This window comes from Nannobrachium achirus (genome assembly GCF_963921795.1).
Source record: "Nannobrachium achirus genome assembly, chromosome: 9".
NCBI lineage: Eukaryota > Metazoa > Chordata > Actinopteri > Myctophiformes > Myctophidae > Nannobrachium > Nannobrachium achirus.
The window spans coordinates 25,560,600-25,576,498 of record NC_137818.1 but is presented as its reverse complement, the minus strand read 5'-3'; the positions used below and the strand labels follow the sequence as shown (position 1 = coordinate 25,576,498).

The following is a 15,899-nucleotide window of genomic DNA, read 5'->3' as shown; positions in this document are numbered from 1 at the left end:
GTCGAATTTATTATAAATTATTGTCACTGTAAAACAGGTTGGGAATATTTTTAGAGGTACTTAGGTACATCATGAACAAGGTGACATAGTTGTTTTATGGTAACAAACCTTCTTAATTTGTATCTGATTTTATACTATTTGCTGTATAGCGAATGGATTATGGTAATATTTGACGAATTTATTAAAAAATATTGGCACTGTAAAACAGGTTGGGAATTTTTTTAGAGGTACTTGGGTACATCATGAACAAGGTGATATAGTTGATTTATGGTAACAAACTTCTTAATTTTTATCTGATTTTATACTATTTGCTGTATAGCGAATGGATTATGGTAATATTTGACGAATTTATTAAAAATTATTGGCACTGTAAAACAGGTTGGGAATTTTTTTAGAGGTACTTAGGTACATCATGAACAAGGTGATATAGTTGTTTTATGGTAACAAACCTTCCTAATTTTTATCTGATTTTATACTATTTGCTGTATAGCGAATGGATTATGGTAATATTTGTCGAATTTATTATAAATTATTGGCACTGTAAAACAGGTTGGGATTTTTTTTAGAGGTACTTAGGTACATCATGAACAAGGTGATATAGTAGTTTTATGGTAACAAACCTTCCTAATTTTTATCTGATTTTATACTATTTGCTGTATAGCGAATGGATTATGGTAATATTTGACGAATTTATTAAAAATTATTGGCACTGTAAAACAGGTTGGGAATTGTTTTAGAGGTACTTAGGTACATCATGAACAAGGTGATATAGTTGATTTATGGTAACAAACTTCTTAATTTTTATCTGATTTTATACTATTTGCTGTATAGCGAATGGATTATGGTAATATTTGTCGAATTTATTATAAATTATTGTCACTGTAAAACAGGTTGGGAATATTTTTAGAGTTACTTAGGTACATCATGAGCAAGGTGATATAGTTGTTTTATGGTAACAAACCTTCCTAATTTTTATCTGATTTTATACTATTTGCTGTATAGCTAATGGATTATGGTAATATTTGTCGAATTTATTATAAATTATTGGCACTGTAAAACAGGTTGGGAATATTTTTAGAGGTACTTAGGTACATCATGAACAAGGTGACATTGTTGTTTTATGGTAACAAACTTCTTAATTTTTATTTGATTTTATACTATTTGCTGTATAGCGAATGGATGGTATTATTTGTAGAATTTATTATAAATTATTGGCACTGTAAAACAGGTTGGGAATATTTTTAGAGATACTTAGGTACATCATGAACAAGGTGACAAAGTTGTTTTATGGTAACAAACTTCTTAATTTTTATCTGATTTTATACTATTTGCTGTATAGCGAATAGATTATGGTAATATTTGTCGAATTTATTATAAATTATTGTCACTGTAAAACAGGTTGGGAATATTTTTAGAGGTACTTAGGTACATCATGAACAAGGTGACATAGTTGTTTTATGGTAACAAACTTCTTAATTTTTATCTGATTTTATACTATTTGCTGTATAGCGAATGGATTATGGTAATATTTGACGAATTTATTAAAAAATATTGGCACTGTAAAACAGGTTGGGAATTTTTTTAGAGGTACTTGGGTACATCATGAACAAGGTGATATAGTTGATTTATGGTAACAAACCTTCTTAATTTTTATCTGATTGTATACTATTTGCTGTATAGCGAATGGATTATGGTAATATTTGTCGAATTTATTATAAATTATTGGCACTGTAAAACAGGTTGGGATTTTTTTAGAGGTACTTAGGTACACCATGAACAAGGTGACATAGTTGTTTTATGGTAACAAACTTCTTAATTTTTATCTGATTTTATACTATTTGCGGTGTAGCGAATGGATTATGGTAATATTTGTCGAATTTATTATAAATTATTGTCACTGTAAAACAGGTTGGGAATATTTTTAGAGGTACTTAGGTACATCATGAACAAGGTGACATAGTTGTTTTATGGTAACAAACCTTCCTAATTTTTATCTGATTTTATACTATTTGCTGTATAGCTAATGGATTATGGTAATATTTGTCGAATTTATTATAAATTATTGGCACTGTAAAACAGGTTGGGATTTTTTTTAGAGGTACTTAGGTACATCATGAACAAGGTGATATAGTTGTTTTATGGTAACAAACCTTCCTAATTTTTATCTGATTTTATACTATTTGCTGTATAGCGAATGGATTATGGTAATATTTGTCGAATTTATTATAAATTATTCGCACTGTAAAACAGGTTGGGAATTTTTTTAGAGGTACTTAGGTACATCATGAACAAGGTGATATAGTTGATTTATGGTAACAAACCTTCTTAATTTTTATCTGATTTTATACTATTTGCTGTATAGCGAATGGATTATGGTAATATTTGTCGAATTTATTAAAAATTATTGGCACTGTAAAACAGGTTGGGAATTTTTTTAGAGGTACTTAGGTCCATCATGAACAAGGTTATATAGTTGATTTGTGGTAACAAACCTTCTTAATTTGTATCTGATTTTATACTATTTGCTGTATAGCGAATGGATTATGGTAATATTTGACGAATTTATTAAAAAATATTGGCACTGTAAAACAGGTTGGGAATTTTTTTAGAGGTACTTGGGTACATCATGAACAAGGTGATATAGTTGATTTATGGTAACAAACCTTCTTAATTTTTATCTGATTGTATACTATTTGCTGTATAGCGAATGGATTATGGTAATATTTGTCGAATTTATTATAAATTATTGGCACTGTAAAACAGGTTGGGATTTTTTTAGAGGTACTTAGGTACACCATGAACAAGGTGACATAGTTGTTTTATGGTAACAAACTTCTTAATTTTTATCTGATTTTATACTATTTGCGGTATAGCGAATGGATTATGGTAATATTTGTCGAATTTATTATAAATTATTGTCACTGTAAAACAGGTTGGGAATATTTTTAGAGGTACTTAGGTACATCATGAACAAGGTGACATAGTTGTTTTATGGTAACAAACCTTCTTAATTTGTATCTGATTTTATACTATTTGCTGTATAGCGAATGGATTATGGTAATATTTGACGAATTTATTAAAAAATATTGGCACTGTAAAACAGGTTGGGAATTTTTTTAGAGGTACTTGGGTACATCATGAACAAGGTGATATAGTTGATTTATGGTAACAAACTTCTTAATTTTTATCTGATTTTATACTATTTGCTGTATAGCGAATGGATTATGGTAATATTTGACGAATTTATTAAAAATTATTGGCACTGTAAAACAGGTTGGGAATTTTTTTAAAGGTACTTAGGTACATCATGAACAAGGTGATATAGTTGTTTTATGGTAACAAACCTTCCTAATTTTTATCTGATTTTATACTATTTGCTGTATAGCGAATGGATTATGGTAATATTTGTCGAATTTATTATAAATTATTGGCACTGTAAAACAGGTTGGGATTTTTTTTAGAGGTACTTAGGTACATCATGAACAAGGTGATATAGTAGTTTTATGGTAACAAACCTTCCTAATTTTTATCTGATTTTATACTATTTGCTGTATAGCGAATGGATTATGGTAATATTTGACGAATTTATTAAAAATTATTGGCACTGTAAAACAGGTTGGGAATTTTTTTAGAGGTACTTAGGTACATCATGAACAAGGTGATATAGTTGATTTATGGTAACAAACCTTCTTAATTTTTATCTGATTTTATACTATTTGCTGTATAGCGAATGGATTATGGTAATATTTGACGAATTTATTAAAAATTATTGGCACTGTAAAACAGGTTGGGAATTTTTTTAGAGTTACTTAGGTACATCATGAACAAGGTGATATAGTTGTTTTATGGTAACAAACCTTCCTAATTTTTATCTGATTTTATACTATTTGCTGTATAGCGAATGGATTATGGTAATATTTGTCGAATTTATTATAAATTATTCGCACTGTAAAACAGGTTGGGACTTTTTTTAGAGTTACTTAGGTACATCATGAACAAGGTGATATAGTTGTTTTATGGTAACAAACCTTCCTAATTTTTATCTGATTTTATACTATTTGCTGTATAGCGAATGGATTATGGTAATATTTGACGAATTTATTAAAAATTATTGGCACTGTAAAACAGGTTGGGAATTTTTTTAGAGGTACTTAGGTACATCATGAACAAGGTGATATAGTAGTTTTATGGTAACAAACCTTCCTAATTTTTATCTGATTTTATACTATTTGCTGTATAGCGAATGGATTATGGTAATATTTGTCGAATTTATTATAAATTATTGGCACTGTAAAACAGGTTGGGAATTTTTTTAGAGGTACTTAGGTACATCATGAACAAGGTGACATAGTTGTTTTATGGTAACAAACTTCTTAATTTTTATCTGATTTTATACTATTTGCTGTATAGCGAATGGATTATGGTAATATTTGACGAATTTATTAAAAATTATTGGCACTGTAAAACAGGTTGGGAATTTTTTTAGAGGTACTTAGGTACACCATGAACAAGGTGACATAGTTGTTTTATGGTAACAAACTTCTTAATTTTTATCTGATTTTATACTATTTGCTGTATAGCGAATGGATTATGGTAATATTTGACGAATTTATTAAAAATTATTGGCACTGTAAAACAGGTTGGGAATTTTTTTAGAGGTACTTAGGTACATCATGAACAAGGTGATATAGTTGTTTTATGGTAACAAACCTTCCTAATTTTTATCTGATTTTATACTATTTGCTGTATAGCGAATGGATTATGGTAATATTTGTCGAATTTATTATAAATTATTGGCACTGTAAAACAGGTTGGGATTTTTTTTAGAGGTACTTAGGTACATCATGAACAAGGTGATATAGTTGATTTATGGTAACAAACCTTCTTAATTTTTATCTGATTGTATACTATTTGCTGTATAGCGAATGGATTATGGTAATATTTGTCGAATTTATTATAAATTATTGGCACTGTAAAACAGGTTGGGATTTTTTTAGAGGTACTTAGGTACACCATGAACAAGGTGACATAGTTGTTTTATGGTAACAAACTTCTTAATTTTTATCTGATTTTATACTATTTGCGGTATAGCGAATGGATTATGGTAATATTTGTCGAATTTATTATAAATTATTGTCACTGTAAAACAGGTTGGGAATATTTTTAGAGGTACTTAGGTACATCATGAACAAGGTGACATAGTTGTTTTATGGTAACAAACCTTCCTAATTTTTATCTGATTTTATACTATTTGCTGTATAGCTAATGGATTATGGTAATATTTGTCGAATTTATTATAAATTATTGGCACTGTAAAACAGGTTGGGATTTTTTTTAGAGGTACTTAGGTACATCATGAACAAGGTGATATAGTTGTTTTATGGTAACAAACCTTCCTAATTTTTATCTGATTTTATACTATTTGCTGTATAGCGAATGGATTATGGTAATATTTGTCGAATTTATTATAAATTATTCGCACTGTAAAACAGGTTGGGAATTTTTTTAGAGGTACTTAGGTACATCATGAACAAGGTGATATAGTTGATTTATGGTAACAAACCTTCTTAATTTTTATCTGATTTTATACTATTTGCTGTATAGCGAATGGATTATGGTAATATTTGACGAATTTATTAAAAATTATTGGCACTGTAAAACAGGTTGGGAATTTTTTTAGAGGTACTTAGGTACACCATGAACAAGGTGACATAGTTGTTTTATGGTAACAAACTTCTTAATTTTTATCTGATTTTATACTATTTGCTGTATAGCGAATGGATTATGGTAATATTTGACGAATTTATTAAAAATTATTGGCACTGTAAAACAGGTTGGGAATTTTTTTAGAGGTACTTAGGTCCATCATGAACAAGGTTATATAGTTGATTTATGGTAACAAACCTTCTTAATTTGTATCTGATTTTATACTATTTGCTGTATAGCGAATGGATTATGGTAATATTTGACGAATTTATTAAAAAATATTGGCACTGTAAAACAGGTTGGGAATTTTTTTAGAGGTACTTAGGTACATCATGAACAAGGTGATATAGTTGATTTATGGTAACAAACCTTCTTAATTTTTATCTGATTGTATACTATTTGCTGTATAGCGAATGGATTATGGTAATATTTGTCGAATTTATTATAAATTATTGGCACTGTAAAACAGGTTGGGAATTTTTTTAGAGGTACTTAGGTACACCATGAACAAGGTGACATAGTTGTTTTATGGTAACAAACTTCTTCATTTTTATCTGATTTTATACTATTTGCTGTATAGCGAATGGATTATGGTAATATTTGTCGAATTTATTATAAATTATTGTCACTGTAAAACAGGTTGGGAATATTTTTAGAGGTACTTAGGTACATCATGAACAAGGTGACATAGTTGTTTTATGGTAACAAACTTCTTAATTTTTATCTGATTTTATACTATTTGCTGTATAGCGAATGTATTATGGTAATATTTGTCGATTTTTGTGCGCTGCAGTGCCAGGGGCGCTGTCAATTTTCCTGGGTTCCATGGGTCCCCTGGAGGGGGTCTACGAAGTCAAAGTCCCGAATTTCTAAAAAAATAATTGTCCGATCGTAGTTAACATTGGAGGTCCAAAAATCAGAGCGGCGCGAGGGGGTCCCCGGAGCTCCAGGGGGTCCCTGGTTGGTCCCTCAGCCGAGGCCCCTCGGTCGGATGCGAGAAGGAGCGGCGTCGGCCCCTCGCCACCCGGTTCTCAGTCTCTATATCCCCAGGGGCGCTGGTATATCGCCAGGGGTCCCTGGAGGTGGTCCCCGGGTGAAGGGTCTGCCACTCTGGAGTCCGAGGTGGAGGCCCCTCGGTCGGATGCGAGTGGAGCTGCGAAGGCCCCACAAAAGCCAGACATTGTTATTCCAAGTCCCACTCAAGATATATGAGCTACAGACATCACTATACATCATATTCATTCAGTATATGAGCTACAGACATCACTATACATCATATTCATTCAGTATATGAGCTACAGACATCAGTACTCTATACATTATATTCATTCAGTATATGAGCTACAGACATCACTATACATCATATTCATTCAGTATATGAGCTACAGACATCACTACTCTATACATCATATTCATTCAGTATTTGAGCTACAGACATCACTACTCTATACATCATATTCATTCAGTATATGAGCTACAGACATCACTACTCTATACATCATATTCATTCAGTATATGAGCTACAGACATCACTACTCTATACATCATATTCATTCAGTATATGAGCTACAGACATCACTACTCTATACATCATATTCATTCAGTATATGAGCTACAGACATCACTACTCTATGCATCATATTCATTCAGTATATGAGCTACAGACATCACTACTCTATACATCATATTCATTCAGTATATGAGCTACAGACATCACTATACATCATATTCATTCAGTATATGAGCTACAGACATCACTACTCTATGCATCATATTCATTCAGTATATGAGCTACAGACATCACTACTCTATACATCATATTCATTCAGTATATGAGCTACAGAAATCACTACTATATACATCATATTCATTCAGTATATGAGCTACAGACATCACTATACATCATATTCATTCAGTATATGAGCTACAGACATCACTACTCTATACATCATATTCATTCAGTATTTGAGCTACAGACATCACTACTCTATACATCATATTCATTCAGTATATGAGCTACAGACATCACTATACATCATATTCATTCAGTATATGAGCTACAGACATCACTACTCTATACATCATATTAATTCAGTATATGAGCTACAGACATCACTACTCTATACATCATATTCATTCAGTATATGAGCTACAGACATCACTACTATATACATCATATTCATTCAGTATATGAGCTACAGACATCACTACTCTATACATCATATTCATTCAGTATATGAGCTACAGAAATCACTACTATATACATCATATTCATTCAGTATATGAGCTACAGACATCACTATACATCATATTCATTCAGTATATGAGCTACAGACATCACTACTCTATACATCATATTCATTCAGTATTTGAGCTACAGACATCACTACTCTATACATCATATTCATTCAGTATATGAGCTACAGACATCACTATACATCATATTCATTCAGTATATGAGCTACAGACATCACTACTCTATACATCATATTCATTCAGTATATGAGCTACAGACATCACTACTCTATACATCATATTCATTCAGTATATGAGCTACAGACATCACTACTATATACATCATATTCATTCAGTATATGAGCTACAGACATCACTACTCTATACATCATATTCATTCAGTATATGAGCTACAGAAATCACTACTATATACATCATATTCATTCAGTATATGAGCTACAGACATCACTACTCTATACATCATATTCATTCAGTATATGAGCTACATAAATCACTACTATATACATCATATTCATTCAGTATATGAGCTACAGACATCACTATACATCATATTCATTCAGTATATGAGCTACAGACATCACTACTCTATACATCATATTCATTCAGTATTTGAGCTACAGACATCACTACTCTATACATCATATTCATTCAGTATATGAGCTACAGACATCACTATACATCATATTCATTCAGTATATGAGCTACAGACATCACTACTCTATACATCATATTCATTCAGTATATGAGCTACAGACATCACTACTCTATACATCATATTCATTCAGTATATGAGCTACAGACATCACTACTATATACATCATATTCATTCAGTATATGAGCTACAGACATCAATACTCTAAGCATCATATTCATTCAGTATATGAGCTACAGACATCACTACTCTATGCATCATATTCATTCAGTATATGAGCTACATACATCACTATACATCATATTCATTCAGTATATGAGCTACAGAAATCACTACTATATACATCATATTCATTCAGTATATGAGCTACAGACATCACTATACATCATATTCATTCAGTATATGAGCTACAGACATCACTATACATCATATTCATTAAGTATATGAGCTACAGACATCACTACTCTATGCCATCATATTCATTCAGTATATGAGCTACAGACATCACTACTCTATGCATCATATTCATTCAGTATATGAGCTACACACATCACTACTCTATACATCATATTCATTCAGTGTATGAGCTACAGACATCACTACTCTATGCATCATATTCATTCAGTATATGAGCTACAGACATCACTACTCTATAAATCATATTCATTCAGTATATGAGCTACAGACATCACTACTCTATACATCATATTCATTCAGTGTATGAGCTACAGACATCACTACTCTATACATCATATTCATTCAGTATATGAGCTACAGACATCACTACTCTAAACATCATATTCATTCAGTATATGAGCTACAGACATCACTACTCCATACATCATATTCATTCAGTGTATGAGCTACAGACATCACTATTCTATACATCATATTCATTCAGTATGAGCTACAGACATCACTACTATGCATCATATTCATTCAGTATATGAGCTACTGACATCACTACGTGGGGGGGGGGGTCTAATTTAAAGCATCTGTTGATTGAATAGTATGTAGTTCCATATTTTATACACCCTTGGTCTCGAAAGTCTAGAAATTCTAATTTACCAGCTAGCATGAACGCACCATCCCCTTGTCAAACCGTAAACAGCCGTGTAGAAGCGCACCATATTTTGAAGTGAGGATAGCGCGACCAGCTTTTCCTGAAGTGTGGATAGCGTGACCGCAGATGTCTCCATGGCACGTCTTCAGCTCTGACCTCATGGGAGAGTTCTCGAGGATTTTCAGGCTCTCCGCGGAGCGAACACACACTTTACAAAGGCCCATTCAGGCCAGAGTGGCCCCATTCATGCAGGCTGAGTAATTTGCCGGTAGAATTCACAATTGTTCAAGCTTCTTCCATCGCCGATGTTCACTGGCGGAAGTGACGCCAGAAACAGTTGTTTTAAGAATTACATAAATATTCAAACAGGTGCATTAGGTCAGTTTCTCGTTTGTAGTGGTTTGCGGTTGCATTATGCATGCTCTGCGTTTCTGCGGCCTACATTGAGTGTACAGCTAAGCCCCGTGTATTAGTTAGTGAAAGTGTGAAACAATACAAGATCAGATTGTGACTGCAAAGGAGTGGATGGGTTGAAATGATTAGCCTACACTGAGCCTACTTGAGTCCCAGCGTCCCTCGCAATGGGGGTGGAGGAGGTTACTGAAATGAAATCTGCAGCGCTTCATTGTTCCATAGCCATACATTTTAAAGCTATTACTGGCCTTTTAATGAAGCAGTCATTATAGGGGAAGCGCCGACCTCAATTAGGCTACCTTTATTAATAGACTGTATGACGGCCTTAGTTTCCAGGCAAGTTTGGCTAATCTAATGCAATGTTTAAAAAAAAAAATACATTTAGGTTTGTCATTTCCATTTGTGTCTTCATTACTGATGACATATTCAGATGACAGTAGGCCGGGTGAGGGACCCAGTAATTACAATGGCAGACAAGTAACCAAAAAGTCACAGATTCAAGCCCATGTGAAAGCTATGTGTTCATCAATGTATTAAGTGTCCTTCCATTTAGTAGGCTATTCTATACAGTTGATTTAGGCTTTAATCTATAATTAATAGGACCTCACAAAAAAAGAAATCAGAAGCAAAAACAATTTCATTTCTGGACTCTGTCTTTTTGGACATACTGTGTGGATTATATGCTAGTGGAGCCTGTCATTGTACCATCAGAGAAACATTGCACAATTACCCTGTTCAAATGGCAGATAGTGCTTCCACAACTGTGGGCGCATATAGCATTAATTACTACAGAGGATGCCTGGCACGGCTACAAAAAGGAGGGAGGGATGAAAGGAGTGCTCTGGCCTTCCCACTTCTGACCCTGAGGTTGCTTAATACCCCATTCATCAGACAAATGGCTTTAAGTTGGAACTACAAAAGAGAGCACACACACAGCGTAGTTAGCCACGCTACAGTATGCTGCCCTCTAAAACCATAGACTCTAGAGCAAGAATCATTTGAATAGTGAAACTTGACTTTTACTTAAAAAATGTATATAATGTCTTGCCAAAGTGTTATCAGTAAAGAGAGGGTTAGTGTATGGAAATAATACTTGAATAATATGTTGGATACACATAGGGCCTATGCATCCACTTAACTCTACTCTGCGTGTATACAAATCAGAGCTAAACTACCGCAGGACTTTACTGTATAGGAAGTCCATGTCCTAGTCGTGGTATTTCACTTTTTTAAGTGCACATAAAGTAATTCTTGATGTTGGCCTTTGGAGGCTGGAATATTTCATTGGGGTTTTGTGTTGTATACTGTGTCTCATTTCTGTAGTATGTTGTAATTTCAATGCAATTTAACATGCCTGGCATTTTATCAATAAATATTGTATTATACATTTATTATTTATACTTATTTTGATTGTTTTTCTTATCCTCTATTCTCCCTGCAGCTTGCAAGTCATCACAATGAAGATATAACTTTAACTGAGATGACTGTAATGGGATATTTGACCAGTACGTCACATATCCTCATGACTTTTAACAATACAACCTCCAGATCTGTTACAACATGGATGGGAGCCTCTCTAACTACTGGGGACAGCATGACATGAGCAGGTAAAAGCAAACGCCATACTAAAATCAAAATGTACAAGAAATCATCACTGTTGTACAACATCACTTTAGCAGACATGGTAGTACAGCTGTGACTCCAATACAATAATCACTCAAATGCCTTTTATGTTTGCCATATCAATTTGAGCAACAACAAAAGGGTTTCACGATAAGAAACATGTAAATATTGTACTTTTCTGGTTTAGTTCTCTGTATGCATTGGCAGAAAAAGTGAGTGAGTGGGGGTTATGAGTGTGACGAATCAAGGTGTCCAAAGCTGCTGAGAGCTTGGATTATCAATGCTTTTATTTATTTTTTGCTTATGTAGCTGAATTGCTGAATTGTCACATGGTTTGAAGTTTGTAGCATTCCTGATAACAAGGTGCCCGAGGGAAGAATAAACTAAATATGAATTCTCAGACAGTAGCCCAAAGCACCATGGCCATTTAATGCATTATGTCATGCTTGTTATTTCACTTATAACTTACTTGTGACAGGTTATGTACAGGAATCATTTACATACAGCCCTGTATGGATTTCTCAATCTTTCTTGTTTTTGCAGCTTATGCTTTGGCCTGGGTAATGATATGGAACACAATCCGACAAGGTTTCAGCAACAGCAAGTGTCCAAGGAATTTGAAAGTGAGTAAACTAAACATACTTGTCTTTAAGGCCATTAGTCGTAGAGTGAATTGAAATTTGAACTTCTTACTCTTATAACTAACAGACCTTGCTCACAGATAGACGATAGTGACCATTTCATGGATGGCTTCAAAAACCTGTTACTGATGATTGTTGAGAAATTCGATACCTTAAAATACAGCATACCAGGTTATTAAAACAGTAAAGTGTTTTCAAAGAAATAAAAAGTAGTGTTTGCAACCACGCAAGTTTTAAAACGTAAGTAATATATATTAATTCAATTCTGAAAAAAAAACAGATGAACAAAAGAAAAATTGTTTTTGCATCAATGGCAACCTTACTACACTTGCATTATCTTAATGCAAGTGTAGTAAGGTTTCCATATATAGGAGGTTGGTAAAAGACAACTCAGAATCACAGGAAGGAAGGCAGGAAGAGAGTATCACTGTCTGGACACCAGCTGTTCTTGAGGTCGGATGTTTTTCCGGAACCGCAGCAGAAGGTTACAGGAAGCTTTTACTGAGATTGGCTTTTGTCTTTCAGATAAAAATGATTATTCTCACTGCAATCAGAGTGTTGTGACTGATGTTTGACAAAGAGGGTGATAGGTTAAGCGGGTGTTTTTACTGTAAGTGGCTGTATGCCCCCATTTCCGGCATGTTGAGTAAAACAGAAGGGGTTTCTTCTCACTTCAAGTTCTACCGAAGAAAAAAACTAAACAAAACAAAAAAACACCAGTTAACTCTTTGTGATAGCAAAGCTTTCCAATACAAAACACATTCAATTCAATTTCAATTCAATTTCAATTCAGGATTTGCAGATAGCATAGATATACAGTATTTTATGAATAATAATAGTTCTTCCTTTCTCCAGTTAAGTTCCCCTTCACGGAGTCTTCAATCTACGTGGAACATTCAACATCACATCATAACGTGCCACGGTCCCACGAGGGAGACCAAGTAGTTCCTTCATTCCGGAGACTGACAGTGCTCGAGGGCCAACACCGAGATCCCAAGCCCCTTCCGCCTCTTCCTGACCCTGAGGAGCTAATGTCAGACGAGGCAGCTGATAGCGAGGTGGAGTTTTTCACGAGCGACCGCCGCCGCCTTCTGCCTAAAGGCTACTCCAAGGCCCCTTGCTATGGAGCCCCCACCCGGAGCAGCTTTAGGGATTTCGCCCAGGTTAACTATGGTCAGATTAACTATGCCTACCAGGAAAGCTCCACAGCGAGTAGTGGTGGTGGGGCTGACTGTAAAGCAAATTTCTGGGCTAGCACAGATGGTTCGTCAGCAGCCAAGGGCTGTGTGGCTGACTCTGGGACAAGTGTAGGAGTTAACAGTTGGACAATAGGTGGGGTTAACTACAGAAGCCAAGGGCAGCAATGCCAGAAAGAACATGACAATGAGCAAATGATGACAGCAGTCAGAGAAATCACCTGCAGCAAACAGCCTGACTGTCTGCAGCCTTCCAGACGTCGTCTCTCCTATTCAGGCCCTACACCCCACCATCACCCTCAGAGCCTCTCCACACCTTGTGCCACTGATAAGCCTGAAGTCCCCCCTCGTATCCCCATTCGCCCAAAGCCTTCCACTTTATCAAAAACTATAGCTGATGAATGGTCTCTTAACAACGAGGAAGACAAGCCTCCAAAGATTCCTCCAAGGGTTCCATTGGTTCCAGTCTGCCCGCCACGCACCCCAAGTCCCAAGAGTCTTCCCCTTTATGTGAATGGTGTGATGCCTGCTACACAAAGTTTTGCTCCTAACCCAAAATATGTTAGCAAAGCCCAGCAGAGACAGCAAAGTGAAAGGGCGCCCCCTGCAGACCAGTTTTCTCCCTGTATCGTTCCCATCATGAAGGATGGTAGGCAAGCCAGTACCACACATTATTTCCTCCTCCCAGGCCGACCAGCCTACATGGGCAGATTAGAAAGGCTCCTCAGTAAACCAGACAGTAAGGACAACACCAGTATGAGCAGTACAGAGTGGAGTTGCCAGAACAGATAGAAGCCTCTCTTGTGTCTGAAAACGATATAGCCTGATATACTGTTGTATGCTTCAGTGATAACGTGTTTTGGAGATCAACATATCACACAGCACTTTGTTGTTGAAACATATCTTTAAGCATCTAATCCTAAACATAAATAATATATCCCTTCTAACAGTGTTGTGCAGTGGAGTCGACACTGTGTGAAAACAAATTCAACATGCTACCTGATCATTACCCCAAAATGACTTTTGATTACTCACGCCATGGAGACTTGAGTTAAATAATATTGTTTTGTATTTGTTGCATTCCCAAGAAAGGAAAATAAAAAAAGATTAAATGTACCCCCCATCCGTAATCAATGGGGGATTGGGGGTAAATCAATAAGGAGTAATCAAAAGGAAAAAAAGTAATTTGGGGGTGAACTACACCATAAATATTGACAATATGTTTTGAGTTTTGTCAAACTGCATTATGGGTAGTTTGGGTTTTTTACTCCTGTGAGTATCAGTATTTAGCCAGGTCAACTGTTGTATCCCCAGTAACAGGCTAACATCCTTGTTGATACAGTACTCTGAAGCCTACTGATCGACAGGCAGGCCGATCAGTTTTTAAACAGTGACCAGGTCCATGCAGCTCATTAACATGAAAGAAAAAAATGAATTGTTATATGATGAGTTGTTTAACAGAATGGTATTAATGTTCAGTTTTACAATGACAAATAGTTGGATGTAGGTACAAGCTGGGCTTGTACACAACTAATCTCGCATATATTTTCCTCTTGAAATTTCATTTTTATTTTTACTTAAAGCTATTGAATTAGGAATAATGATCTTAAAAATATTTAACCATCACAAATGGATTTTAAAGACATGTTTAACTATTAAGTATCTGATGTATGTGTGTAATGTATACACACACACACATACAAACACATTTCTTAAGCATTGCAATACCCAGTAGACATACCTTTTCATTTTCATAGACTGAAATTGTTCTAATAGTTTCATTAGTCACTCAAGTTGGCTTGTGAATGCAAATGTGAATATTTAGGGACTCAATGACTGACATGATTACATTTGATTAATCTCACCGTGATTTTCTTTCTCTGAACAAGTTTTTTTTGGTGGTTCCATGTCTGAGCAAGTGTTAAAAACATTTCCACAAAAGGCCAATTAAGAATCAGGTATTGAGAAGTACATGCCATAGTCTATTATCCAAACATATAGGTTATTTACTAGCTGTGATGAAGAATCGACTCATGTATAAAAAAGTATTTATGTTCATGTAAAGGCTGCATTACATTTATACTGACGTGCAGACCCGAGTTTACAAAGTTCGTTACATTGACGGGTTTTCAGATCTTGAAGGATTATTGACTTGGTAAAAACTAATTTTAATTCATGTCAATTGTTCATTGTCAGAAGTAAAGGCGTGTGGAATTGTGTATTTTTTTAATCTATTTATAGAAATAAATAACTTATTTGTGTTTCCAAAAAGTTTACCGTCTTTTATTTATCTTTCTATACAACTCGCCTACCTCTAAAAACAATGATGGTTATAAAGTGGGTTTTTT

At 34.5% G+C, this 15,899-nt stretch overlaps 1 protein-coding gene across 1 annotated transcript in view; it reads left to right on the top strand.

Moving 5' to 3' along the window:
* Nucleotides 1-15,823, top strand: part of errfi1b (ERBB receptor feedback inhibitor 1b) — a 38,443-nt gene extending 22,620 nt beyond the window's left edge. The window contains exons 2-4 of the mRNA XM_080734111.1: nucleotides 11,533-11,698; nucleotides 12,258-12,337; nucleotides 13,211-15,823. Of these exons, the coding sequence (XP_080590237.1) occupies nucleotides 11,652-11,698; nucleotides 12,258-12,337; nucleotides 13,211-14,343 (1,260 nt within the window). The 5' untranslated portion in view covers nucleotides 11,533-11,651 and the 3' untranslated portion in view covers nucleotides 14,344-15,823. The remainder of the gene's footprint in view (nucleotides 1-11,532; nucleotides 11,699-12,257; nucleotides 12,338-13,210) is intronic.
* The last annotated feature ends 76 nt before the right edge of the window (nucleotides 15,824-15,899 follow it).